This window comes from Thermobia domestica, chromosome 1, assembly GCF_964235325.1.
Source record: "Thermobia domestica chromosome 1, izTheDome1.hap1.1, whole genome shotgun sequence".
Classification (NCBI taxonomy): domain Eukaryota; kingdom Metazoa; phylum Arthropoda; class Insecta; order Zygentoma; family Lepismatidae; genus Thermobia; species Thermobia domestica.
In genome coordinates, this window is record NC_137454.1 from 360,853,863 (window position 1) to 360,880,346 (window position 26,484).

Consider the following 26,484-nt stretch of genomic DNA (forward strand, 5'->3'; position numbering starts at 1 on the left):
TCTTCATTAGTTAAAACAAAGCGTCCTGCTATACGGCTCGTACAACTGTGGCATACATGGCTCGCCAAGCGCGTGAACCTGATATCCGTGCTATCCCATAGTCCGATATCCTTGTTAAGTCCCTCGATGCTGCACCGAGGAACTTTTGAGCCTTTGGGTTATTAAAGTTTAAAACAAGCTGTTTCCTGCCGTCGTCCGTGCACAGTGCAAGGGTTATGAAAAGTTTCCAAGGATGGGTGGTTAAAACTAAGTCGAGATATCTCTCAATAGAAACCTCCTTCAATGGAAACTCCAGTGTTGAGCTATTACCTCAACCAGAGTAGGCATATAGAACACAACCGCTAGTAAAAACATGGCTTTACGCCCTAACGTGCGTGTTCCAAATTGTTTCAATAAACGTGGACCTACCTCTGTAAAGATATGGTAGTAGGTATGGTAGAAGGTTAGAATACGTATTTAGAAGAGGAGAGAACAAAACTATAGATAATTAAATAGAGAAAACAGAAACTGGTTAGGATATTGATAAGAAATTTCTTATTTAGAACACGATGATAGTTATGCTAGAAGGTAAAAGTGAGAAACAGAACAAGACTACAACTAATGGACAATGTTAATGTGGTAATTCTGAATTTTCTCAAAACTAATATAGTACTACCGGAGAACCGTAGTGTATGGAAACTGGGAAATTACTGGAAGGCACGAATAGTTATATCAAATTTGTTTGTTGAAATTCCGCGTCTCTTTCCAGCGCCTAGGCCATACGAGGCGTGGGCCTATAGTTTAATGTGAAATCTGAACCATAGTAATGCGTTCAATACTCCTCCACCAGGAAGTGACCCATGGGCTACGTGCCACAAAGGCGTGCGTGCTACCGAAAATCATGACCTAAATATGACAATTTTGTTGTTTACATAGAACTCACCGTGATATGATCTGGAGGTACTTCTATAATTTGACCATCTTCTTCGATTAACCAGTCACTAACTGCTCGTATCACAAAAGGGTCCTCAGGATCAACCAATCGTATTCCAGTTATGTTGGTTCCGCTATATTTGAAAGGTTCCAAATCTATTGTGTGCAGATCCTATAAAGAAAATATCCTTATTAATAGTTTAATTTAACAAGTTAACTACTGGGGGTAAAATGTGTTAGGAATAGTGTTGGCTGAAAAGAATCCCTTGAAGGATCAGGTCAATATACGAAGTGCGTTCAGAAGGAAACCGAACTTTTGAAATAGCGCGCCAACCGATAGAGGGAGTGCGCTGCGGCTATTGATCGTACCTAGCGATAGGCTTAGACAACAAACAACCATTTACCTCATTTCGCTATGAGCGTTAGTAGCCGAGCTCTAGTCGCTGAAGTGAGCACGTGAACAAGCTGTTCGTCGGATTAATGATACAATGACAGGAGAGCTTGAAGAGGAAAGCGTGTGTGTGAAATTCTGCTACACCCCTTGTCAAAACTTTGTACAGAGACATTTCAATTGTTTTTCAATTTGTTCAGGGTCTCCTCGCCCCCCCCCCAAAAAAAAAACACGCAAGTGTCGGTCATGATCAAGGTGATACTTATTTGTGTCCTCATTAGAAAGGCATTGTCTATCATGAATTTGTATTACGTGGTCAGATGATAAACACACAGTTTCATCAGAACATTTTTAGCGCTGTTACGGGATTTTGTGCGCCGGAAGAAGCCTGAATAATAGGAAAACCATAGGGATGCGCACGAGACGAGTCGAGACACAGCTCTTCCAATAGAGAAATATACATTTTTCGAGTCGAGACATCACTTTTACAGCACATTTTCGAGACGAGATAGCCACAAATCTTGTCTCGTGCGCATCCCTAGAAAACCAGACTTGGATGGTACAGCGTGCCGATGTGAGTATTAACGCTTTGCTCCTCATTCGCAATTATCTGACAAAATATCAGATTCCCGTTGTATCCCATCTCCCTATTCCTTGAACCTATTCCCAGCAGACATTTTCGTTTCTCAAACTTAAAATCACTTTGAAATGACGTCGTTTCCAAATCATAGGGGAGATTCAGAACTATGCGACAAGATCTGCGCACCATTCCAGAAATTGCGTTCCAGGAGCCTTTCCAAAAATAGAAGAAACGTTGGAAATAGGGTATTGCCAGTAGAGGGGATTACGTTGAGGGAGACAGTGCTTAAAATGTTGTACAAAGAGCAATAAAGATGTTATAGAAAGCTGGGTCTCTTTTTGAATACACCTCGTATATATATATATATATAACGTATATTTTTCAAAACAATAGTTCCATCACTAAATGGTAGCTCCACCCTTGCATACACCGCTCAGGAAACTATAAATCTTGCAGGTTCACTCAAAAAAAAAAAAAAAAAAAAAAAAAACTTCCTACGAATATTAAATATTTCTCAAACTGGAAAAAGTTTCCTACGATTACTATAAAAAGAAGATAGTTGTACGTCAATCATACACAGAAATATGGGACAAAATGGTAGTGGGTTATCAGTATCCTTTTTAAATTTCGTCCCATGATTTTAACCTGTAAGAAAAAATGAAATGAAATCTTTGAGTTTTACGTCCCACGGTTATGCCGGTTAGGCTAAAGGAGACGGTGATGATGAGTAATGAATGAAATGGTGGAATGAAGAAAGTGGGAGGAAACGGGAGAACCTCGAGAAAATCCACGCACACGGTGTTTGTCCACCACAAAGTTCACTTGGCGGGGGCTGGGATCGAACCCCAAGCACTAGAGGTGAACGCTCTACCACTGAGCCACCGCGGCCCCTTAACCTGTAAGATGATGACACTTATATAAAGAACCAAGGAAGATGATCAAGTTTACATGTTTTATTGTATTATTATTTATTATAAATCAGACCTGGTTATTCTTCAGGTCTTGCAAGATTATTACCAATTAAAGTTAAAATTTTGGAGGATTTAGGATTTAGATTTCTGGGACTTCGGCATCTAAGACCATTTAGCCCGTCACGATTTGAGGGATGACATCCCTCGGCGAGCACACAATCCGGGGAAAGGGAAGGAAGAAAGGATTGGGGAAGGAAGAAAGCGGCCTGGGACCTATAAGTTAGGTACCACCCCGGCATTTGCCTGGTGTGAATAAGGAAAACCCAGGAAAACCTCATTCAGGGTGGCTGGCCTGAAAAAGCGTGTTACACTTTTTAGACCGAGTGCCCCCACCGGGAATCGAACCCGGGACCGCTCGCACGTTAAAGTTTTGGGTATGCTCCTTTGCTCATTATTATTATTATTATTATTATTATTATTATTATTATTATTATTATTATTATTATTATTATTATTATTATTATTATTATTATTATTATTATTTTAATGACAGCCCTCCAGGTTGTAAAGTTAAAATTTTCAATATTATGCTATTTAAACTATTTTTCTAAATGCAAATTTTGAAAAATTATTATCTTCCTAGGAGGCGAAACTATCTACATATAAACGTCCACAAACATATAAACTTTTCTTGTCCACAAACGTATTAACGTAGCATTTTAATATGTTTATGCCCAATTCTTTTGAGAATGATATCTTAGAAACAATAAGCTCTAGAAAAATGTCGTTTTCACTGATCGATTGCAAATTTTCTGTAGATTGTTCAGTTCTAATTGAATATATTTTTTTTAATGGCCGTTATATCTTTGTTACATTTTTACGGGTACACTGGAAGTATTGGAACTTTAAAAAGTAAAGCATCATATCCTACGAGTTATACATTCCAACACCACACATTTGTATAAAGAGTTAGTATATATATCCGGCATTTGTTTCATGGCCAAATGAAAATGAAAAACAAAGGATAACCATTTCTCCAGTCTAAGATGAATCTTTATTGTTTAGCGTATTTTGCTTAATGAACACCGTATATCACTGACGTTGTAATTAATTGTGTGTGTAATGTATTTGCTTATTACATACTACATGCAAGAAGAAAGGAAATACTGATCATACATGAATTAGAAACTCCAACCGGAAGTAGGTTCAAATCTTGTAAACGGTGCGAGATATTGAAAAAATAATCGAGAAATCTCCCCTTTATGATACCCCCTGCCGATTTTTATCAAGAGGTACATCAGGTCTATCACTTGTGTCTGTAAAGGGACATGTATAGATGTTGTAAGGAATGACAAGAACATTCATGCTCATATGTGAATGATGTGTTGAGTAGAGAGCGCAGGTTCAGGTGGTAGAAATATATATGTATATATAAAAAAATCCACCATGCCCGTCTGGACCTTCTGTTACTTGATTCTCAATTCTAAATTTGTCTATCTTTAACCATGCTCGAGTCTGTTAGATTAGGGATGAACGAAAGAACGTGATGAGTATGTATTTACAAGCATTTATTAATTACATTATGACATGATCGCAAAAAAGGCAAAACAGTGCGAATTTTTCTATTGCGATAATGATTAATTCACGCTTTGGACTCCATCTTATATGAGAACTACTTCTTACCGAGTATAGACTTGAAAATGATAATGCCAAGCTGTTTTCCGATCAGTTTTATAATTTTATTCTAATTAGAATATAATGCTGAAAGAAGCCGCAGTCGCTTATTCGTAGAGCACTCACATCTAGTGTGCAGAATCCCTGGTTCGATCACAGTTCTCGTCAAGTGGGCTTTGTGGTGGACAAATATCATATGCGTGGGTTTCTTCAGGGTTCTCCCGTTTTTCTCCATTTTCTTCATTCCACCATTTTAATTCATTAGCATCATCATCACAATCTTCTTGAGCCTACAAGATATAACTATGGGATACTAAATTGAAATATGTCGTTTCATTTTTTAATTCTTTGTAAAATATCATTTGGATTTGAGAATATGTAAATTTTCAGTGTTGCTAACCTTCGTACCACCCTGATGGACATTATGAAAATTGACAAATTTAGCCCGTGCGGTACAAAACTTCTGTAACACAAATAGATTTTTTATTTTTAAAATGTATTTTCTTATTTATTTTATTTATTTGTAATAAATTGTTTATTTGAATAAAATATGGAAATGACTTCAAACATAACAATAGTATTAGGAAAGATGCAGATCGAACTTCGCCAGAAAGGCAGGAAATATTTCTTCCTACCTCCTTAACAAAATCAAGGCTTCTTGAACCCCAAGCGACACCAGTCTCAATGGGAATTAGAATTTAAAAAAAAAAATGTTCATGAAAGTTGCTACACAAGTAAGAAAATGGTATTTTCTTTGATTTTAGACTCCTCTGCAATTAGCAACAGCTGAAGCATTCATTACAGACAGAGACTTGAATGAGCGTATATATCAACGCACGTGAAGTCCCATAGTAAGCATTTGCCTCTCATCGATGAAACCAATGTCATGGCATCGGGTCGCTTTCCATCTGAACGACAGCAGCCAGAAAGTTCTCATATTTAACACATTGACTGCCGGAAATGAATCATCCAAGGTCATGCACCAGGCTGAGGCCATTTTCAGGTATACACACTGTCTGCAATATATGTATTAATTTTATGCACATGGCCTACTAGGGAAGTCACCTTGTGTATCAATTTGATACACACGGCAGCCAATGTGTTAAGAAATTCCAGCAGTGTTAAGGACTCGTAGTATTATATCACTAACGGAGGAGTGCCGGCATACATAGAAGGCCATGCAGGCTACGTTGTTTAACCTCATCTCCACAAACTGGACAGCAATAATAGGGTGGGTCGAAAAAAACGATTTCTTTCAAATCGAATTCTAATAATGCGGAAAAGTTGGACCATCTATCGAAGCGTGTAAGTGTAATTGTTTTTTTTTTTTTTTTCAAATCGCGTAATATCTTCAGTTCGCGCATCCAGGTTAAAGTTTTACCAAATTGTCAAAAATCATACTTTTCTGGAACACCCTGTATAGAAGACAGGTTCAAGTAGGCATGTAACAGTACACAGAGAAAAAGAAAATCAACATAGGATAATATCTTCAGTTCTTGCTCTGTCAAAATCTCGTGAAATTGTAAAAAAAAAAAAGAAAGAAAACGTACATTTTTGGAACACCCTGTATAAAATAGTTTATGTTGTTATAGCCCTAATAGGGCTGTGATTTTCTTCAAGCATGTAGCAACAGGCACACAAAAAAGAAATCGAATACATTCTTCACGAAAAATAGAAATTCCACAGTGTTTCATATTAGGGATGGCCACAAAGTTCCGGTTCCCGGAGATCCGGTTTTCAGAACCGGTTCTGGAACCGGTTCCGGACCTGGATCCGAAAACCCGGTTCCAGAACCGGATCATAGGAACCGGTTCCAGACCTGGATCCGAAAACCCGGTTCCAGAACCGGTTCCAGATCTGGATCTGAAAACCCGGTTCCAGAACCGGATCTTTGGAACCGGTTCTACATCTGGTTCTGAAAACCCGGTTCCAGAACCGGATCTTAGGAACCGGTTCCAGACCTGGATCCGAAAGCCCCCAAAGACCCGTAAAGGAGGCATAAAGTTCATCTTCAAAAATAATGCAAAGAGGACCATACGCTTGTGCCTTCCCCGCCCAGACCCGTTTGTGCCCCCAGAAAAACAATTTTGGTCCACCAGTGGGTGTTTAGCCAAATGAGTTGGCCAGTTTGCCTGTTTAACCAATGAGTTTGCCAGTTACCCAGTTTATTTAGCCAAATGACACAAGCTGCCGCCGCCTGGGCGCCTGCCTGTCGCTTCCACCATTTCATCTAGCATACTGTTCACAGCTTGCCAGCAGCTCGGGTTTAGCGTAGGGATGGTCACAAAGTTTCGGTTCCAGACCTGGATCCAAAGAACCGGTTCCAGACATGGATCCGAAGAACCGGTTCTAGACCTGGATCCGAAGAACCGGTTCTAGACCTGGATCCGAAGAACCGGTTTCAGACCTGGATCCGAAAAACCGGTTCCGGAACCGGATCCGTTCAGACCCGAAAACCGGTTCCACCAGGAACCGGTTCTGGCCATCCCTATTTCATATCCCCATTTGTAAAATTATATTTTTTTCTTCAGAAATCAGTTCATTGGCCATATAACGCCTAGAACTGGATCTGCAAAAGATATATCTGAGAGTATACTTTCTTATTTAAGTAACAAAGACTTGGACATAAATGATCTTGTTGCTATCGGCTGTGATGGGACAGTGGTTAATACTGGATGGAAAAGTGGGATTATTCATAATATTGAGGTCAAACTTAGAAGACCAGTCTAGTGTTCCATTTGTTTACTAAATTTTAATGAGTTACCTTTCAGACATCTTTTCGAGTGCCTCGATGGTGACACTTCAGGCCCAAATCATTTTCTGGAACTATCTTCAAACAATTGAAAGACTGTGAGCAGCTTCCTGTTGTTGGTTATGAGAATATTCAGACCGAAGATATATCCGTAAAAACAAATGACCTGAGCAAAGAAAAAAATATCTTCTTGATATTGTTAGAGCTATGAACAGCGGCGAGTGTCCAAGTAATCTTGCAGTAAAGGATCCAGGCCCAATAAGTCATTCAAGGTGGCTTACTATAGCGTATCGAATTTTAAGGTTATATATTTCGACAGAAGATCCTTCATTTGAGCTGAAGACATTGGCGACATACATTGTAAAAACATATGCACCAGCTTGATTTGCTATTAAACAAAATTCGTCTGTAAAAGATGGTGCAAAACATGTGTTTAAATTGATTCAGACATCACGATATCTGGAAAGTTTACTAGAAATTATCGATCCTGTAATACAGAGAAACGTTTTTTTTGTTTGTTTGTTTGTTTTGGTTTGTTTTTGCGCACCCTGAAAATCTTATTTTGGCCATGGCGATGTATGAACGGAAACACATAAGAGAATTAGCTTTCAGAAGATTGTTGAAATCGAGGAATCAGCCACCATCAGGCAAAAGTGTAAGAAATTTTTTTACCACCTGATCTCAATTTTGAAGCAACTGACTATACCGAATTTATAGATCGGTCAACGTGTAAACTTTCATCACCACCAATAATGGCCCATGTAACAACAGCAAGTACGTTGTTATAACTAAAGACAAAACTACCAGAGTTTAACTACATAAAATTTCCATGTCACACGCAGTCCATAGAAAGATGTGTTAAACTTGTAACAGAGGCTGCTACAAAAGTGTGTGGCTCCTTAAACAGAGATGGTTTTATCCGGACCACACTTTTGTCAAGCTCTATAATGCCAGATTTTAGTAAGAAGTCTGATTTTAAAGTTACGCCCGAAATACAAAAGAAATAAATTTGAAACTTCTACAATGGTAGGGTGTGTGTGGAACTCGAAGTGCAGCCACCTCCTCGTGGTGAGTTCTGGGTCATTTCTAAGATCAGAAATGAGTTAAGAGCTGCACGATCAGATCGGAAACATAGAAAATGATACCTTTCGTAAAATGTTCGATTTTTAAGTTCCAATACACGAACTGAAGATACTATCCAATTTCTATTTTCTTTTTTCTGAATATTCCCGTATGGTTGGGAAAAACATAACCGCCATATAAAAACTATAACAACATAAACTATTTTATACAGGGTGTTCCAAAAAGTACGATTTTTTACAATTTCACGAGAATTTGACCTTAGAGCAAGAACAGAAGATATTATCCGATGTTTATTTTATTTTCTTCTGTGTATTTTTACATGACTACTTGAGAATTAGTGCTCTATTACAACTATCAGAAGCAACCTGTCTTCTATACAGGGTGTTCCAAAAAAAGTACGATTTTTGACAATTTGGTAAAACTTTAACCTGGATGCGCGAACTGAAGATATTACGCGATTTAAAAAAAAAATACTCTTACACATTTCGATAGATGGTCCAACTTTTCCGCACTATTAGAATTCGATTTGAAAGAAAGGCTCACAAACAGCTAAACCTAAACGTAACGCAACAGCAATTCGAAAGCTTTTGACAAATGAAGGCCTGAAGGCGAGAAAATTAAGGAATTTTATTTATTTAAAAGAAATTCTCGTAATTGCTTCTGTAACTTACAAAAGAGGTGATGATGTAATTATGGTATGATGCCATAAGTCCAACTTGTTGTGCTTGGATTAAAATATCATAGATTCTGTGGGATGAACAGTCCAGAACAAAGTTGATCTCTCCGCTCTCCTTGCAGGCACCTAACATTGCTCTGGAAGAATAAAAAAATATATATGGATATTAAACCTCTACCTGAGATAATCGAAAAAACTAAATTTTCTCAACCAAAATTTGATGCTTTACATTTGATGCTTTGAGACGAATCTGATACTAAAATATATTATCATCAAACTTTTCATTACGCCATAGTAAGACAGTAGAACACAGTATGATTAAAGAGATAAGATAATAGAACACAGTATGATTAAAGAGATAATATAATAGAAGCCAGTATGATTAAAGAGATAAGACAATAGAGCACAGTATGATTAAAGAGATATAGAACACAGTATGATTAAAGAGATAAGATAATACCGTAGAACACAGTCCGCCTTATGCAGAGTCGTTTTGATAAATAATTAGCGTCCTACTAAAGGCCTGACTACTGCAGGAAGCATATGTTAGTCGAACTTTTTAGTATGACACTAATCACGTGTCAGAACGGCTCTGTATAAGGCCCAGTATGATTAAAGAGATAAGACAATAGAGCACAGTATGATTAAATATATATATATAGAACACAGTATGATTAAAGAGATAAGATAATAGAACACAATATGATTAAAGAGATAAGATAATAGAACACAAACTTTAATTTTTGTTTAAATAACATATATTTCAAAGATGAAGCATATCTTTTAAGTTAGGTCCGATAGTCAGAATCAAAGTTAATAAAGATAGTGCCATACATTTTTCGGTTGTTTCTACCATATACATTAAGTTATTTTTCTACATAGTTACCATGTTTGTTTAAACAATTACCATAGCGTTCGACAAGTTTTTGTATGCTCACGAGGCAGAAATTACCCGCCTGTGAACAAAGCCAATCTTATAACCGTTGTTTTCATTATAACTATTGGCTATGTTTGTTGTTTCTGTCCAAATGCACACACGCGCTGTCTTCTATCATGACTTGGACATGGACAACACCAGTTGGAATCGTAGTGTCAATGTGTACGGTTCAGTGTAATCAGTTGAAATGTTTCGTCAAATTTCGTCCCTCATTCTACTGCTCAAATTCAAGAGTTAATCAGATCTTTTGGGTGGGAGCTACTGGACCACTACTGGACCACCCACCGTACAGACTGGACCTTGAGTCGAGCGATTATCACCTGTTCCCTTACTTGAAGCATTTTCTTGCTGGTTAGCGGTTTGACAGCGATGAAGAAGTGAAAACAAAGGTTAAAGATTGATTTCGGTCACAGGCTTGTGATTTCTACGAGTAGGCATACAAAAATTTATCAAACGCTACAATAAAGGTTTAAACGAACAGGTTTAACCCATTGTGTCCCCTTGGCAACTTAAGCTGCCACGGCAATTTTTCGTTATAGCGCAGAAATTCATGGATTGACGTTGCAGGTTTTAACCATGAAGTTACTTTGGAGTGTGTTTCGTCATAGCATCGTTGCATTCCCTTTGTATGATATATTGACGTAAGGTTAGCACTGTTTTTGGCTACATTGTGTTTTGAGGAGAAAGACTCAACTGGATTAATTTCAAAGACTCCAGAAGGAAGGAATGAAGGGTTGTAAAGGAAAGATTAACTTGATTTTAATAGTTATGTTTTCGCAGTGTATTTTCTCCCTCAAAATTGTAACTTTCCAAAATGTTCCCTTTTTTGAATATGTATGTGCCATAACAGCCGTGTGCACCAACGAAGTTTAAACGAGCGTTCACTTAAACGCGTTCAACATTAAACTTTCCAGTTTAAACTTGGTTCCCGGACTTTCGTTGCACCATTGAAAATCGAAGTTCAGTAAACCTAGTTTAAGTAAACTTCGGTCAATTTGTAAAATTGACTCTGATTGGTTGTCGTATTTTGTCTCTAACCTTCGTTTAACAATGTAACAAATGAAGAAAGCATACCGCCTGCCGGGGTTTTCGACTTTCGAGATTGTGTGCATCCTTACTGAATACAACATCAAAGAATGGAGTAATTAATTCTACCTGAAATAAAATTAGCGAGTAACACTTGGTGTTGCAATATTGGTAGTAGATTTTAGATTAGATTGTAGCGTATAGTTTTACTATACGAATCCACAGTATAAGTAGTAGTAGCCTACTAGTAGTACTAGGAAAGCAGGTTTGTTGGGTTCTGTTCTCGGTGCAGTTTTACTATACGGATACACAGATTGCAAAATGTATAGAGAAATATGGGCAAGTCTTTAATTTTCCCATTTTATGTCCAGAACAGAACCCAACTAACCCCTGCGGGGCTTCTGACTCGTTCCTACTACTACTTATACTATGGATACGTATAGTGAAACTGCACGTTGTTCTCGACATAAAATAGATAAATTAAAAACATCTGCAATTTCTTCCATATATTTTACAATCTGTGGATCCGTAGCCCCTATAGTAAAACTGCACCATAAAGATTACACTAAACCTATAACAAAGAACAAATTATGTAGACCAGGGGTGATTTCATGACTTGACCGGGGGAACTTCTCCACGAGAACCATGAAATTCCCTCGTGACCATATATCCTATCATCCTCAATGTGGATTCCTAGTATTTTCGTTACTAATACATTTTATCCCCAGTATATTAAAATTCGTCACCACTAGAAAATAAAAAATAAAAAACTTCTGAAATCCACGAAAAATTGATTCAACAGTTATTCATATTTCATCGTGAAAATGTTATTCTAATGCCTTTTACATCCTTTTCCCTGTTGGCGTTTGCCTACAATTCCTAGTTAGCGTAGGTAAAGTTGAGGAGTGCTACCATTTATTCTTTCCATTTATGATCTAACGACTTCTGCATTTTTAGTTTCTCACCTGTCCACCAGCTACGCACACATTTATAATATGCTTGCAAACTTATATGTTATAAATACAATAAGTGCAAAAACTACGCACGAATCTGTGCTAAATGCCCAAAACAACCTAAGTTTGTATCTATTCCGATTCGAAGCAGGGCACAATTGAGGTACCGCTCGTGATTTTGTCCGCGAAAGCAGGCACATTAGCGATGGTGGTGTGTGCATAAGGAAATACCACTGTGGAAAATATCACCCTCCGGTGTTTTGCGGTGCAATTTCTCAAAATACATTTCGTTACACATACAAGTAATCTGTGATTATAGAAGCAGCGTTAAAATATATTGTTCATAATTATGCAATTATAATGCAAAACTAGCTTGTAGTGATCACCTACTACAGATTGGTATGTATTCCTTGTACTAATTTGTTCATCACTCGAGCAGACGGTTCTACCAAATTTTGACGCTTTTTTACATTTTCAGGTTAGATTAGAGTTTTCTTTTTACAGAGCATACACTAAATGAAGAGCTCCATTATTACTTGCGGATTGACTTTAGGATGGCTCATTACATATAAATGAAGTGTAGACGTATAGCATAAAAACTACCGTATATAAAACACAAACCAAGTTATGCTAGGTGGCCACTATAAAGCACGAATGCTATCTAACCGAGTTAAAGTAGGAGCGCAGTAGGGAGGCGCGAGCGGTTGCGTCCATAGGGAGCAGGCGCGTCAGCGACGGGGTATACACATAAATAAGGACAGTGGAAGAGCACGCTTACACATACAATAATTTCTTTATCACTAATAGTTAACTTCAATATGCTGTGATAGATGGTAATTACTTATATTCACACTTTCATTCCTTCATGAAAAATATTTCACGTCGTATTTTACCTATAAATTTTCTATTTGGTAGAACTGTCTGCTGGAGTGAACCTTTAATTTGCTTACACGTATACCTACCATCGCAAATTTGCCTGTTCACTACGGACGCACCTCGAATATAGCCTAGCAGCTTCCCTTGGCGTAAACCGTAATAGGTTCAAAAATAGCTTGTAATGAGTAGCTTGCGAAGTTTGGTGCGTGGTTTTGAGACGTGTGGCTTTCACTATAGTAGCTAAGTTTCTATGTGCCTTATGCAATTGTACGCAACTGGTTGATAACACTCTAGGAATAACTGGATGATGAGTTTTACGAGGAACAACTGGATAAGTTTTACGCTGTTTGCATGAAATTTTGACAAGAAAATACTGTATTTATAGACATAACTTGTATGCCCTCCTAACGTTAACTTTTACTGGAAAATTGTTTAGAAAATACATTGTCCAAAATGCAGAGCTGATTTTGTTATAATAATAATAATAATAATAAAGAAAACCGCACACTAGTTTATTTCTAGTGGGTTCTCTATTGTAAAGCTACAGCCTCGCAGGTTTTCTAGCTACATATCCTCCTTATTTCTTTTTGCTAGTTAACAGACTTTACCTGAAAATTAAAAAAGAACTGTATTCCTAAAACTTCAGAACATTTATTTCATTTTATTGATACACATTGCATCTAGGAAAAAATAATGCAACCACGAGCAGAAAATTTCTCCTATCACGAGAATTGTAATTTCATTAGTGCAAAAGTACAGACATCATTGAATGTAAACAGACTGTCTTGGATCAACGAAGTTTAAACCCCCAAATTCGGCCGTTCAAGCTAAAACCAAGTTCATCCACCATTTGACCGATACTTAACCTTGAATGTTGCTGGTGCAACATACATTTTCACTGAACTTGGTTATGATCCTCGTTCAACAGTTGAACTTCGTTGGTGCACAAGGCCGTTGGCACCTTAAGTTGCCGGCCTATAAAACAAGAAGAAATAAATATTTTTCAAAAATATTCTAATTTCTATTTTAGAGTACTATTAAGACCAAACAGGCGAAAAGAAACATTTCAAAATACCACTGGGGAATTCTGGGCACTAATGGGTTAAATAAGAAAATTATCTTAATGTGTACAGAGGAAATAAGGAAAAGTGTATGGTAGTATCTTTATTAGTTTTGTTTGTATTGACAATCGAACGTTACGTAGAAAACACTCCTCGTACTAAGCGATAGATAACATCCAGCTGAACAAAATGATACACTTGACGGTAATTTATCATGCGTAGTTTTCGAGAAAAACAAATTTTAGAAAGTATGTTGTTCGTAAGCAATAATAATTGATAGATTTTGTTCTACTCGAGCCCGAACCAAATCTATGTTGAAAATTTGATCAAGATCGGTCGGGTAATTCAAGAATTATTAACTCACAAACATAATTGACTTTCATTTTTACATATACTGATTAAATTCAAATCACAAATACACGACTATATAAAAAATAATCAGTAATTTTTACTTCAATTATTATAATTATCACTGATAGTAGTAGTACTTTAATAGCTAACAGAAGTACCTGTAATTATCGCCTGGCTCCAATTGTCGTAATGTCACCTCCGCTCCACTGGGACCGTGCAGTTTTAAGAGTTCATTCATTCGTATTAAGCTATCATTATCTTCATAGATAATCGTGAATTTCTTCCATCCCCATGCCTTTACTATATCAACAAAAGTCTGCAAGAAAAATAAAACTCTTGTGACAATAATGTTCCAAATAAAATTAAATATAGTAGTATAATTATTGTTATTATGTTAGAAAAGCAAGTGAAAATTTTCCCTCTTATTTCGAAACATTAGACGGTCTTCGCTAACCAACGATCCATGAGATACCGTTATCACGAGTCACCTAGTAGGTTTCCGGTTGCAGCCGTTTAGAAACGCGACAATAAATGCCAATTTTCTAAATGGCTAAGTGAGTCGTGATAACGGTATCTCATGTAAAATAATATTGTCTAGCTAATTCTTGTTTCACTTTTCGAATATCTTTTATCTATTTGAAGATATCACATAATTACTGTAAAATTAGCGGTATTTTAATTTCGAAGTGATGGGGCCTCTTAAGTTTCAAGAGATAAGTGTCAATAATGGACCAATTAAAATACTACTAAAATCAACTGAAAGTAACAGAACTGTAAAAATAAATCTCGTTTTTGGAATGAGATATGAGGAAAGAAATGTCGCTAACTAACCCGACAACCATATTAACTACTTTCTCCATAGTACGTAAACGTTCTTTTCTTTGGAGTTTTTTGCACTTCAACATGTATTATATCATGGTTATAATTGTTATCTTTAATCAGTTCTTCATACAGGGCAAGTCAAAATGTTGGACACGATTTCAGAAATTTATTCTAATTAAAACATATGTTAATGTGGGATATGTGTCGAAGAAAGTTAAACTATCGAAGTTTTCTTAGAACATAAGCGGGGTGACCCAAAAGAAACCGGATTGAAAGAGCGCTGCCGCTCCTAGTCGTAGTAGAGAGTTCTCCTGCTAGGTGGGTCTAGTAGAGACCTTCCCAGATCAGTTGGCCAAGCGGCGTCTGCGTAGGAGGTTAACGTTTGATCGTATTATTGTTTTTCTCAACTGTTCTCGTTTGCCGCCTGAGAAATCGTTATGGCAGATTCAAAGGAACAAGAAATGTGTTTGTTTCCTACTTGGAAAATCGGAAACGAAAACTTATCAAATCCTTCAACAGGCTTTCAAGAAGGATACTATGAACGGCACACAATTTTTTGAGTGGTTTGGGCGCTTTAAGGAGAGATGAGTGTTGAAGATCATGCTCGTTCTGGGTGCTTTTTATTATTTCGAAACGACGAAACCATCGAACAAATCTGCCCCAAAATCAGCAAGGATCGTCGTTTCATGATCGATGATATTTCAAAACAGGCAGGAGTGAGTTGGAGCTTGTGCCAACGTGAGGTTTTGCAAATGAGACATGTTGCCGCTAAGTTTGTTTCTCGCCTGCTCACACAGGATCAAATCATTCGTCTGAATTTGAACCAGGACTTGAAAAATCAGATTGAAACTGATCCAAACTTTTTGACCAACATGATGACATTTTCCGAGAATTAAACAAAATCTAAAAGGAAAATATTTTGATGGTGTAGAGGCTGTAAAAAGAACTTCGCAGAGCGCATTGGACGATATAAAAGTTCCAGAGTTCCAGAGGTGCTTCAAACAGTGGGAAAGAAAGATGGGAGAAATGAATCGCATTTAATGGAGAGTACTTTGAAGGAAACTGAAAAAAAATTGTAAAAAATGTAATAAATTTTTTTAGAACGAAAGGCCGGTTTCTTTTGGGTCCTCCCTCGTATCACAAGTATTCTATGTGAGCACAACACGTAACACAGCACACATCAGGTTCATAGTTTATCTCCTGCCTGCCAAACTTTTTACAGCATGTTGCGGTCAATATTAGCAATGGCTGCTGTAATGCGCGGCAAGGGCGCCGATCTTGGGGGCCCGCCCCCCCAAAGCTCATGTGGGCCCCTTATTGGGTTTATGAATATACAATATTTGGCATAATTTAAATGAAATTTGTCTTAAAATCCTCATATATATATATATATATATATATATATATATATATATATATATATATATATATATATATACCTTCTGCATCTGAATACCCCCCAAATTTACAGAAAAATCGGCGCCCTTAATGCACGCCCCAGATCTCTGAAATGTTCATACTAGGGTGTACCGAAAAAAAAACTTTTTCTCGAAATGTTAAGGTGGGTAGTGCGGAAAAGTGGCCATTTGTGACCAAAATGACGCCAGATTTTTTTCAGATTTTTTGGTGATCGTTTAGGTGGCGCGCATCGACTTTGAAGTTTTGGTTATGCAACCACGCACAACAATTTCACAAAATTATCATTTTGCCTTTTTTTATGTATTTATTTCTACTTTAAAATCGTGTTTCTTTTGTTCATGGCAAATATATTAAATTTGTGCCTCAGGGAAAGGGTTCTATGTTGTTTATATCGGTGAAGCGTGAAGAAAAGAAAATAAGAAAAAGTAAAGCGACTTTAATGTAAAAAAAAATACAGTAACAGATTTAGGCGGGGAAGGGATTGTGTTATCATTGTTGGGCAGAGAGAGAGTAGGAGAAGGGGTTGGTAGTGGGAAGCAAACTTTGGTACTTTCGTAGGGGTTACAAGGGGGGGGTGGACAGAGGGGTTTGTATGTTTTCAATAAGAGACGCTTAGTCTGACTTGAGCTTTGCGGCTGTCGACTGCTAGTGTTCCGCGTATGTCGATAACATAAATTAAACATAACTTTCTTACAAGGCTGTCTGTATTCTTTATTATAAATTAACGAGAAACGTAACAGTTTCGGAAGTATATGTTATGTTATGTTATCTCTGATTTCAGTTGAAATAGTAGTCTGAAGAAGGAAGTGATATACTTCCGAAAGTGTTACATTTCTCGTTAATTTATAATAAAGATTATAGACAGCCTTGCAAAAAAAGTTTATTTAGTTTGTGTTTAAAATGGACACAAGGCCTTTTTATAAAAGTATGTCGATAATTGAATTGCGTTACTTTTTGTCGTTGTTCAGTGTTCACTGCGCACTTACTACCATTTTGTAATTCTTATAAAGTGTTTTTCCAATGAGTAAGAAGAAAGTGTTGCGTCAGATGGACAAGGACTTGCTATTTGGTTGGCCAGAAGAGCTTCCCGACAATAGACTTCCAAGTTATCGTGATGTTATGAAACATTTCCTCTGGGAAAGAAACCACAGAAAGGATGTATTAGGTGAAAATCCTTACCTCACAGATTTGACGAACGCTACCGCGAATAAGACAATACAAATCTGGACAAAGGCTTCGATTCCTACAGTTTCTAAAAAACGAGTGGTGGACATGATTTTGGATTATAACAAATCTTCAGTGAATTTGCGTAAATCTGCAAAACGTGCTTCGACTCAAGAAAAACTACAACGTTTTAGGGATAGTGGATACAAACTCTTTGATGTTTGTTCGTGCAAGTGTACCGACCCAGAAAAGTTGTGTAACTGTGAAAGAGTGAAAAAAGTGCCAGAAGCAGAGAAACCATTTCTTATGGACCGACGAACGAATAGAAAAATGATAATTGGAAAAGCGGATCCTGAAATGACGAAAATAATTTTAAACAAAGGCTGAAAGAAGGAAGAAGAGGTCTGCATCAGAAACAAGTATTTCAGATACTAGTATAAAGAGGAGGAGGACCGGATCTCCGGTAAAAGAAGACTCTTCAAGTGCAACTGATATTTCTGGAGCAAGTGATTCGGAGTTTGAGCCAGTGGCATCTGCCTCAAAGTCAGGAAAACCACAGAAACGTCTAGATCTAAAAGCCGTTGCTTCAGCTGCTTATAGAACAGGGGCTTCGAGGAGACAAGTTGCTCTTATAGTATCTGCTACTTTGGAAGATGTGGGAATGATTTCACATGACAACAAAGATAATGTTGTTAATAAAAAGAAAGTGGCGCGAGAAATGAAAAAAACTTCGAGCTGAAATTGAGTCTACATTAAAACCAGATCAAAAACCTATCAGTGGACTTTACTTTGATGGGCATAAAGATAAAACTTCAGCAAAGGAGCAAAAAGGAGATCGTTTTTACCGAAAAGATGTCTTTGAAGAACATGTGTGTTTAGTAGAAGAACCAGGGTGTGTTTATTTAGGGCACACAACGCCCTCATCTGGAACTGCCGAGGAGATTAAAAATAGTATTTTTCATTTCATTTTAGAGAACAACATTGATTTGTGTGATATACAAGTGATCGGATGTGACGGCACACCGGTAAATACAGGATGGAAAGGTGGAGTCATCCGTTTAATTGAAGAAAAAGTCGGCAAACCACTCCAACACGAAGTTTGTCTTCTTCATTTGAACGAATTGCCGCGTCGCCACTTATTTACAACATTAGATGGCACCACGAAAGGTCCGTCAAAACTTTCAGGACCAATTGGAACAACCATACAAACCTGTGAAAATCTTCCAATTTGTAAATTTGAACCTATCACAATCCCCTGGGTGAAAGAAATGTCAGGTATAATAGATTTAAGCACGGATCAACAATATCTGTTGGATATCTCTTCAGCTATTTCGAGCGGCGTTTGTCCTCGCAGTCTAACGAGGAAAACGCCTGGGCCACTTGTCCAGTCACGATGGTTACCGACAGCATGCCGTGTTCTTCGGCTGTATGTAAGCACACCCCACCCCTCTGAACAGCTGCAACTTCTTGCAAGGTATATAATGAACGTGTACGCACCGGTGTGGTTTGAGATCTAGAAGAAACCATTGAAGAAGAAGAGACGGAGCCCGACACCTCTGGAATATGATCCACTTGTCCCGATTTCTTCCAGACCACTTGAGAAATCTGACTGATAGGGTCATTCAACAAAATGCATTTTTTGCTCACCCTGAAAATCTTCTGTTGGCTTTAGTAACGGATCAAAATCCAGACATCAGAAGTCTTGGCTGGAGAAGAATTAAGAAAGCAAGAGGATTGACAAAAGGCAAGAGAATACGAACTTTTGTTTTACCAGTCATCAATTTTCATGCAGAGCAATACTATGAGCTGAATGATTGGGCTTCATGCTCCCTCCACGAGCCTCCGCTGACCAAGAAGATGACAGATGAAGAAGTAGATGAATGCATTAAAAACAAAAAATAGTAGAATTTCAAGACTTCCCCTGTCACATCCAAGGTGTAGAGCGAAATTGTTACAGAGGCTACTTCTTCCGTTTTCGGCGCCAGCGCACGTGAGGGCTACATCAAAGCAAAATTGAAATCTAGAGGACATATGCCGACATTTCAAACAAAAAGTGACTATAAAGTTAAAGGAGAAAACTAAAAGAAAATCCTGGCTAGCCTTTTAGTAAACTTCTGTTTACTATGATAATTTGGAGTGGGTGGGTGGGGGGAGCTCGCAGTCCAGCTACCTTCTCGTCGTGAGCTCTGGGTTATTTTCATAGCACAATTCATAGCTGGACAGAGACTGAGAAACGGTAATAAATTTGAACGCTGAAAAACCGTGTTTTAGTGTTTTATATCGAGAAACTATCGAAAAAATTCAAATTGAAAAGAAATTAGAAAAAATCCATAGAAAGAAAGGAATTCTAGCCGAAAATCACTTTTCTAGCCAAAAATAATACGTAAATAACATAGGATCCCCCTTAAGGCACAAATTTAATATATTTGTCAGGAACAAATGAGAAATTACTTTAACTTACAAATAATTACATAAAATAATAAAGTATTGAGAATTTTGTGAAATTGTTGTGCGTGGTTACATAACAAAAACTTCAAAGTCGATGCGCGCCACCTAAACGACCTCCAAACAATCTGAAAAAAATCTGGCGTCTTTTTGGTCACAAATGGCCACTTTTCCGCATTACCCACCTTAACATTTCGAAAAAAAGTTTTTTTCGGTACACCCTAGTTAATACTATTGATACACCATTAATACCTACGAATGGCCTTCCCGTAAGTGGGTCTCTCCCATATTTGGTACGGAAATATCGTTGCCACTAATCACAGACTTGTTTACATGATAATTAAGCACTCAGAAATATCTCTGTTCTCCAATCAGCGTCATTTTACTTAACTACTCTGTGGCGACTCTTAGCGGTAGAAAGTGGAAACACTGCGTGAAAACTAAACTTTGAAAGTTAACCTTTCGCAACACATGTCTCATGATAATATAGGTATGTTTAGTCGATTTTACAGAATACATTTCGCATCTTTTTGACAAAAATGACACAAGTCAAAAATCCTTAAGGTCGAAGCTCGTATCCCTCAGGAGAAAAGTGACATAACACTAAATTTGTCATGTTTGTTTTCATACACTCAGATTTTGGGATAATTTTAAAGCTATATTTACAACACTTTGTCACATAAGAGAACAAACCATCGTGGTTATAAAATAACTTTACAACAAGCTAAGAGTTATGTCATGTTTCTCGCGAGGAATACGAGCTTGGACCTTAAGGTTTTTTTTTTTTACTTGTGCCACTTTTGTCGAAAAGATACGATTTCTGGAATCGAGTCCATCATTTTGACTTGCTCGGTACGATAGCTCTATTGACATTCTTTATGTTGGACGGATTTGTTGAACGGAAGACCACTGTTAGTTAATAATAAAGGTTACGCAGAGTAAAATTCTCAAAATTCATCAACCGAATATTTTACACTACAAAAGGAGCAAATACTGTACTTAGAATTATGCATAAGTAATAGTGAAGGTCTCTTGTAGTCACTCCTTATTTCATCTTCTAAATATCTACAAGTTATATTGCAAGACTTCTGAACTTCACATTATTATAATAACTGTACCTATCTTAAGCAACGAAGGCAGATTGAAATGTTTCAAAATTGTGGGGAAAAAATTTCACTTCATTTCGAACGCACAGGTATTATATTTTATTTTAGATATGCCTTCCGTTTTAATTTGTTCTAAGCAAATACAGTCATTACATCTTGTTATCACGGATTATTTCTTTAATATATCTATAGATGGTAATCAGAAAAATGGAAACACCTGTAGTTGGCAACACGTCAGATGTGTGGGTTGGCAGTGGTGTCGTGGCGCCCGCAGCGCCGGACCGCTGGTGGTGGTGTATTAGGTCGGTTTCCATACTACGTCAGGCACAGTGGAACAGCAGTGTCCAGTGGCTGCAGCAGACGGAGGTAGTGTAAAATGGGAGACCTCTCAGATTTTCAAAGAGGGCAAATTGTTGGTGCGCGGTTATGTTGAGTGAGTGTGACGGCAGTGGCTACTGTGTTAGGTGGGTCGCGTGGGACAGTGTCGAAGGTGATGACGGCCTACACAACACACGGGAAAGCCACATCGGGGAAGCGGAACAGTGGGCGGAAGAAAATCATGAGTGACAGGTCACGCCGGGTATTAAAGCTCATTGTCACGCAGAACCGTCGTGCCACTGCGGAGCAAGTGACGGAGGAACTCAATCAGCACCTCCCCCACCCTGTTTCGACAATCACAGTCCGCCGCGAATTACATGACATGAACTTACGGGGTCATGTTGCACGGGTCAAACCGCTCATCAGGGACCATAACGCTTTCGCACGCCGCAAATGGTGCCGCGACCATGCAACTTGGACCGTTGAGGACTGGAAACGTGTGATATGGTCAGATGAGTCATCCTTCACCCTATTCCCAACCACGGGCCGTGTTTATGTGTGGAGAACGCCCAAAGAAGCTTATGATCTGCAGTGTCTCCGCCCAACTGTGAAACATGGCGGCGGCTCGGTGATGATGTGGGCCGCCATATCATGGTTTTCATTGGGTCCTGTGGTCACACTTAGCGGACGAATCACTGCCAACGATTATGTCGCAATTTTAGGAGATCACTTGCATCCTATGGTCCGGATGTTGTTCCCGGACAATGACGCCATCTTCCAGGATGATAATGCACCCATTCACACAGCTGACGTTGTTGAGGAACATCGGGATGAAGTCCAACACTTCCCCTGGCCCGCCCAATCCCCACATCTCAACATAATTGAACATCTGTGGTCCGTCTTGGAAACACGACTCTGGCGACGATTTCCACCTCCATCCTCTCTCACAGAACTGACCGATGCCCTGTACGAGGAATGGTGTAAAATTCCACTTGCTACCATTTACGACCTCTATGCCTCCATCCCGCGTCGCATCAAGGCTGTTCTGAAGGCGAAAGGTGGCCCTACACCATATTAATCTGGTAAGTTGCAATTTCGTTCAGGTGTTTCCATTTTTCTGATCACCATCTGTAGTTCATAGTTCAGCAATTTGAAAGAGAAAATTACAGTATATATAGATGTACTTACTTAAAGTTGCTTTGGAAATAAGTATATTTTGAAAATATTACACAGAAATTTCGTGCGTGATTTAAGGGAGGGGAACATAGTTCAACTAACCTTCAATACTTCTAATAGTTAGCTATCTCATAGTCATACAATTACCTGAAGCCATTGTATCTTTTTGTCTCTCAATAACTTCAAGACAATTAAGTCAGTTTAAGCACAATTTGATCGGATTTTGGAGAAAAGTATTTATGACATTGTTAGCATATACGAGGGGTGTTCTGAAAGTAAGTTTTGAATGTTTTTCAAACTTTCTTGCCAAATACGAATACACCATGGCATCATAAACTATACACCTTGCACTATTTCTCGACACAGTCACTACTGACATTGAGACATTTGTCGTAACGTGGAATCAGTTTGAAGAAACCATTCTGGTAAAACTCGGTTCCCTGTGATGCAAGGTATTGTCGCACAGCCTGCTTCACTTTGAGCATTGTTTAGGAAGTGACGTCCAGTGACTGCGACTTTCAATACAGGGAACAGGTGAAATTCCGATGGGGCAGGATCGGAGCTGTAGACAGAGTGATTCAATCTCTCCATCCGAAGCGACGAATCTGATCTTGTGTGACCCTTGGTGTTTGTGGTTTTGCGTCGTCATCCACAAGCACAACACTTTCACTCAAGAGCCCTAGTCTCTTTCGTCAACTGGCGGACCTGAGTTTTGTGAGAATTTTGCAGTAGTGGGATGCATTGATGGTCCCTTCATGGAGAAAATCAAGAAGAATCACACCTTTCGCGTCGTCTCAGAACACTGTAATTATAAGCTTCTCTGCGAAGGGTGACGCTTTGATTTTTTTCCTCACTGGTAAACTGGGATGCTTCCACGTCATTCAGATGGCCTTGGTTTCTGGGGTAAAGTGGTGCACACATGTCTCATCACCTGAGATGATTCTGAATAGGAGCTCGTTTCCTTCTCGCGCGTACTTCATCAAGCGATCGAGGCTGATTTCCATTCTTGCACTCTTGTGATCTGGGGTCAGGTTTCTCGGCATCTATCTTGCACTTTTCGGTAACCCAACACATCAATTAGCATGTGATGGGCCTGAGCACGACCCCTATGCAGTGTGGACGTGTCATCTAACTTCGTTATGCGCCTGTCCGCTAACATCATGATCCGTACTCTAGCAATGTTGTTTATATTTGTGGATGTGGAGGAATGAATCTGCGACCTTTATTCTCCATACTGTACTTTCCTTCACTGAAATACAACCAACCATTTGCAACCAATACTACCAGTGACCGACTATTTGAGAGACATGGCCTCTTCACCATACACGATCTGTAGGCGTTTATGAATGACGGACACACTTGTCCCACGTGTCCATTCATACCTGATAACAGGACGCAGTTTCATTGGCGACCACGTTGTCAGCATACATCTGTCTGCCATTGTGATATGTACTTGAATAACCTCGGACACGTCGGTCCTCTTCTTCGGCGTTCTGTGCACGCATTATCCCACGTTCGCTGACGCTCCTTCCGTTGTTGAACCAGCAACGGGTGTGGTTTCTTCTGGCGATAGTTTGTTTCACCTGGTGTACCAGATTCTAGTTCAAAATGAATGACGAAACTTACTTTCAGAACGCTCCTCGTATGAGTGTGCATTTAATGTCGTTTTAACCCCCCAAAAAAGTCCAAGTGGTATCTCCTAGGTACCATCATTTTCTCTTAAGTTTTGTGTTCTTATTGCAATTCTCCTGTCTTACCGAGACTTTAACATTTTGTTTTTTGATACAATAAGAAAGAAGAGGGAAGTCATCCCTATTACTCTCTGTTGCACAACAACATTTACTAGGTATATAATATATTTCAAAGTGTGACTAGACAAATCGTACTTCCGGGTTATGTTTAGATGTGAGAGCCAAAATTAAATAAAAACAAAAGATGCAGGAGAAATGAATTGATATAAGGGTAATTGATTCGTGTGTAATTTGAGTTAACCGAACCTAATCTAACGTAACCAAACCTAACCTAATATGAACAGAAACAAGGAGTACATGTTTTATTGTCCAAAGACAACCTGAAATTAGCGTAATTTTGACATTTTTTCTAAAAAAAAAAAGGCTGGTGACCCAAAACTAAACATATGCTTTATTTTCTTTGTGATTCTCAGCAACCACCATAAGCAAAGTCCCCCTATCGAGTTTATTATTTTTCTAATACGTACTGTAGCTAATGCAGAAGGGTGTGGATAGAGATTGACAAGACAGCTTTCTCTTCTTTGTCCCAGATGCCATCTCATCTCCAAATGTGGAATCTCCATCGTATCACAGATCGATTGGACATGTTCTGACACCTCTCCAGACTGAGGGCCAAATATGGCTGCCATACCGTTTGACATCATGCTACATACTAGAAAATGCAAAGAAATAACAGACTACCTCAGGTTATTATATCTAAGATCAAAGAATTCTCATTATTATCTACACTCACGTGGAAGCATCCGAAATGTTACAATTGAACATTAGTTCTACCGTAGTTTCGAGCTTTCTCATGGCTATCCGAGTTGCAATCAAGTTATAACACCTCCACTTTTATCTCAGAGGACTGGTAACAGATAGAAACGTGCTGTTTGTTTTAAAACACGTGAACATTCGTTGTCAACGCATGGCAGAGATGGCAATACCGTATTACACACGGAAGTAGCGCAGCAATGAGAATGATGTCTGTGTTTGATACTTACGATACTCGTTGTTACTTGGTGTGACATCAGTTGAAATTAATCACCAGTTGAGTGAGACATGTGATGATGGTGTCATGAATGTATCTAAATGTGCGTTTGTGGATGCGACAGTTCAAGGAAAGTAGATCATTTGTGTGATAACAAACCAATACAATCTCGGCCTCGCAAAAACTGGTCTGACGACATGATCGAACGAGTGAAGAAAGTTGTTTTGGAGGATCGCCGAATGAATGTGAAACACATCGTCTCCAAAGTTGGCATTTCCGTGGATCTGTGCACACGTCATCAGACCGGCTAGTGCGAAGCTGAAGTTTTCTTGGTTTGTTGCCACATGACGTTCTGTCTTCTTTGAACCGTTGCACCAATGAATGCACATTAGACACATCCACGACACCATCATCACATGTTTCACTCAACTGGCGATGAATTTCACGGGGTGTCACCATACAAATGAAGAAAACAACGAGTATCATAAGTAGAAAAACAGTCATCACTCTCACCACTGCCGCTAGAGTTCTGCATACCGTACGGTGTTACCTTCTCTGTCACGCATTCACAACGAGTGCTCGCGTATTTTAAAATAGAAAGTACGTTTCTATTTGTTACCAGTTCTGAGTAAAAAATGGAGGTATTATCACTTTAATGCACCTCGTATGGTATCATATGCTTCTTAGAAGCGGAGATCTGGGTTTGATTCCCGTAGGAGTTCGTGTGGCTCGGATATATGTTCGGTCCACGTTTCACATAGCCTCGGTAAAAACGTAAAAAATCCAAACCAACCAACCATTTTTAAAAAATATACTTTTGTCTAATTAGATTATGTCTATTGCATTACATTTTACCAATTTTAAGTACAACTTCTGTAAAATGCAGTTCACCAAATAACATTGTTCAGTAGCAGAGCAAGTTGGTGCTCTGAGAGCAAGTAATTAATATTAAAACTACGAACTTGTGGCAAGAAAAGTATACTACACTTAGTAACTATTTGTGTTTCAGTAGAAAGACAATGTGAAAAGAGTGCAACGGTGGGACAAGTTAGTAGAAAGTACCCACAAGACAATGTCTATTTCTGTAATGATTTGGATGAAATTTTGTTTTTCTCTAAATGTAAGAAAAG

At 38.4% G+C, this 26,484-nt stretch overlaps 1 protein-coding gene across 3 annotated transcripts in view; it reads right to left on the bottom strand.

Annotated features, from left to right (window-relative positions):
- LOC145664127 (glutamate receptor ionotropic, kainate 2-like) overlaps nt 1-26,484 on the bottom strand; it is a 333,349-nt gene that overhangs the window by 49,744 nt on the left and 257,121 nt on the right. For all 3 annotated transcript variants that reach the window (XM_081730516.1, XM_081730507.1, XM_081730526.1), the window contains 4 exons: nt 24,852-25,036; nt 14,342-14,499; nt 8,975-9,116; nt 923-1,084 (listed from right to left, as the gene is read on the bottom strand). In XM_081730516.1, the coding sequence (XP_081586642.1) occupies nt 923-1,084; nt 8,975-9,116; nt 14,342-14,499; nt 24,852-25,036 (647 nt within the window). The remainder of the gene's footprint in view (nt 1-922; nt 1,085-8,974; nt 9,117-14,341; nt 14,500-24,851; nt 25,037-26,484) is intronic.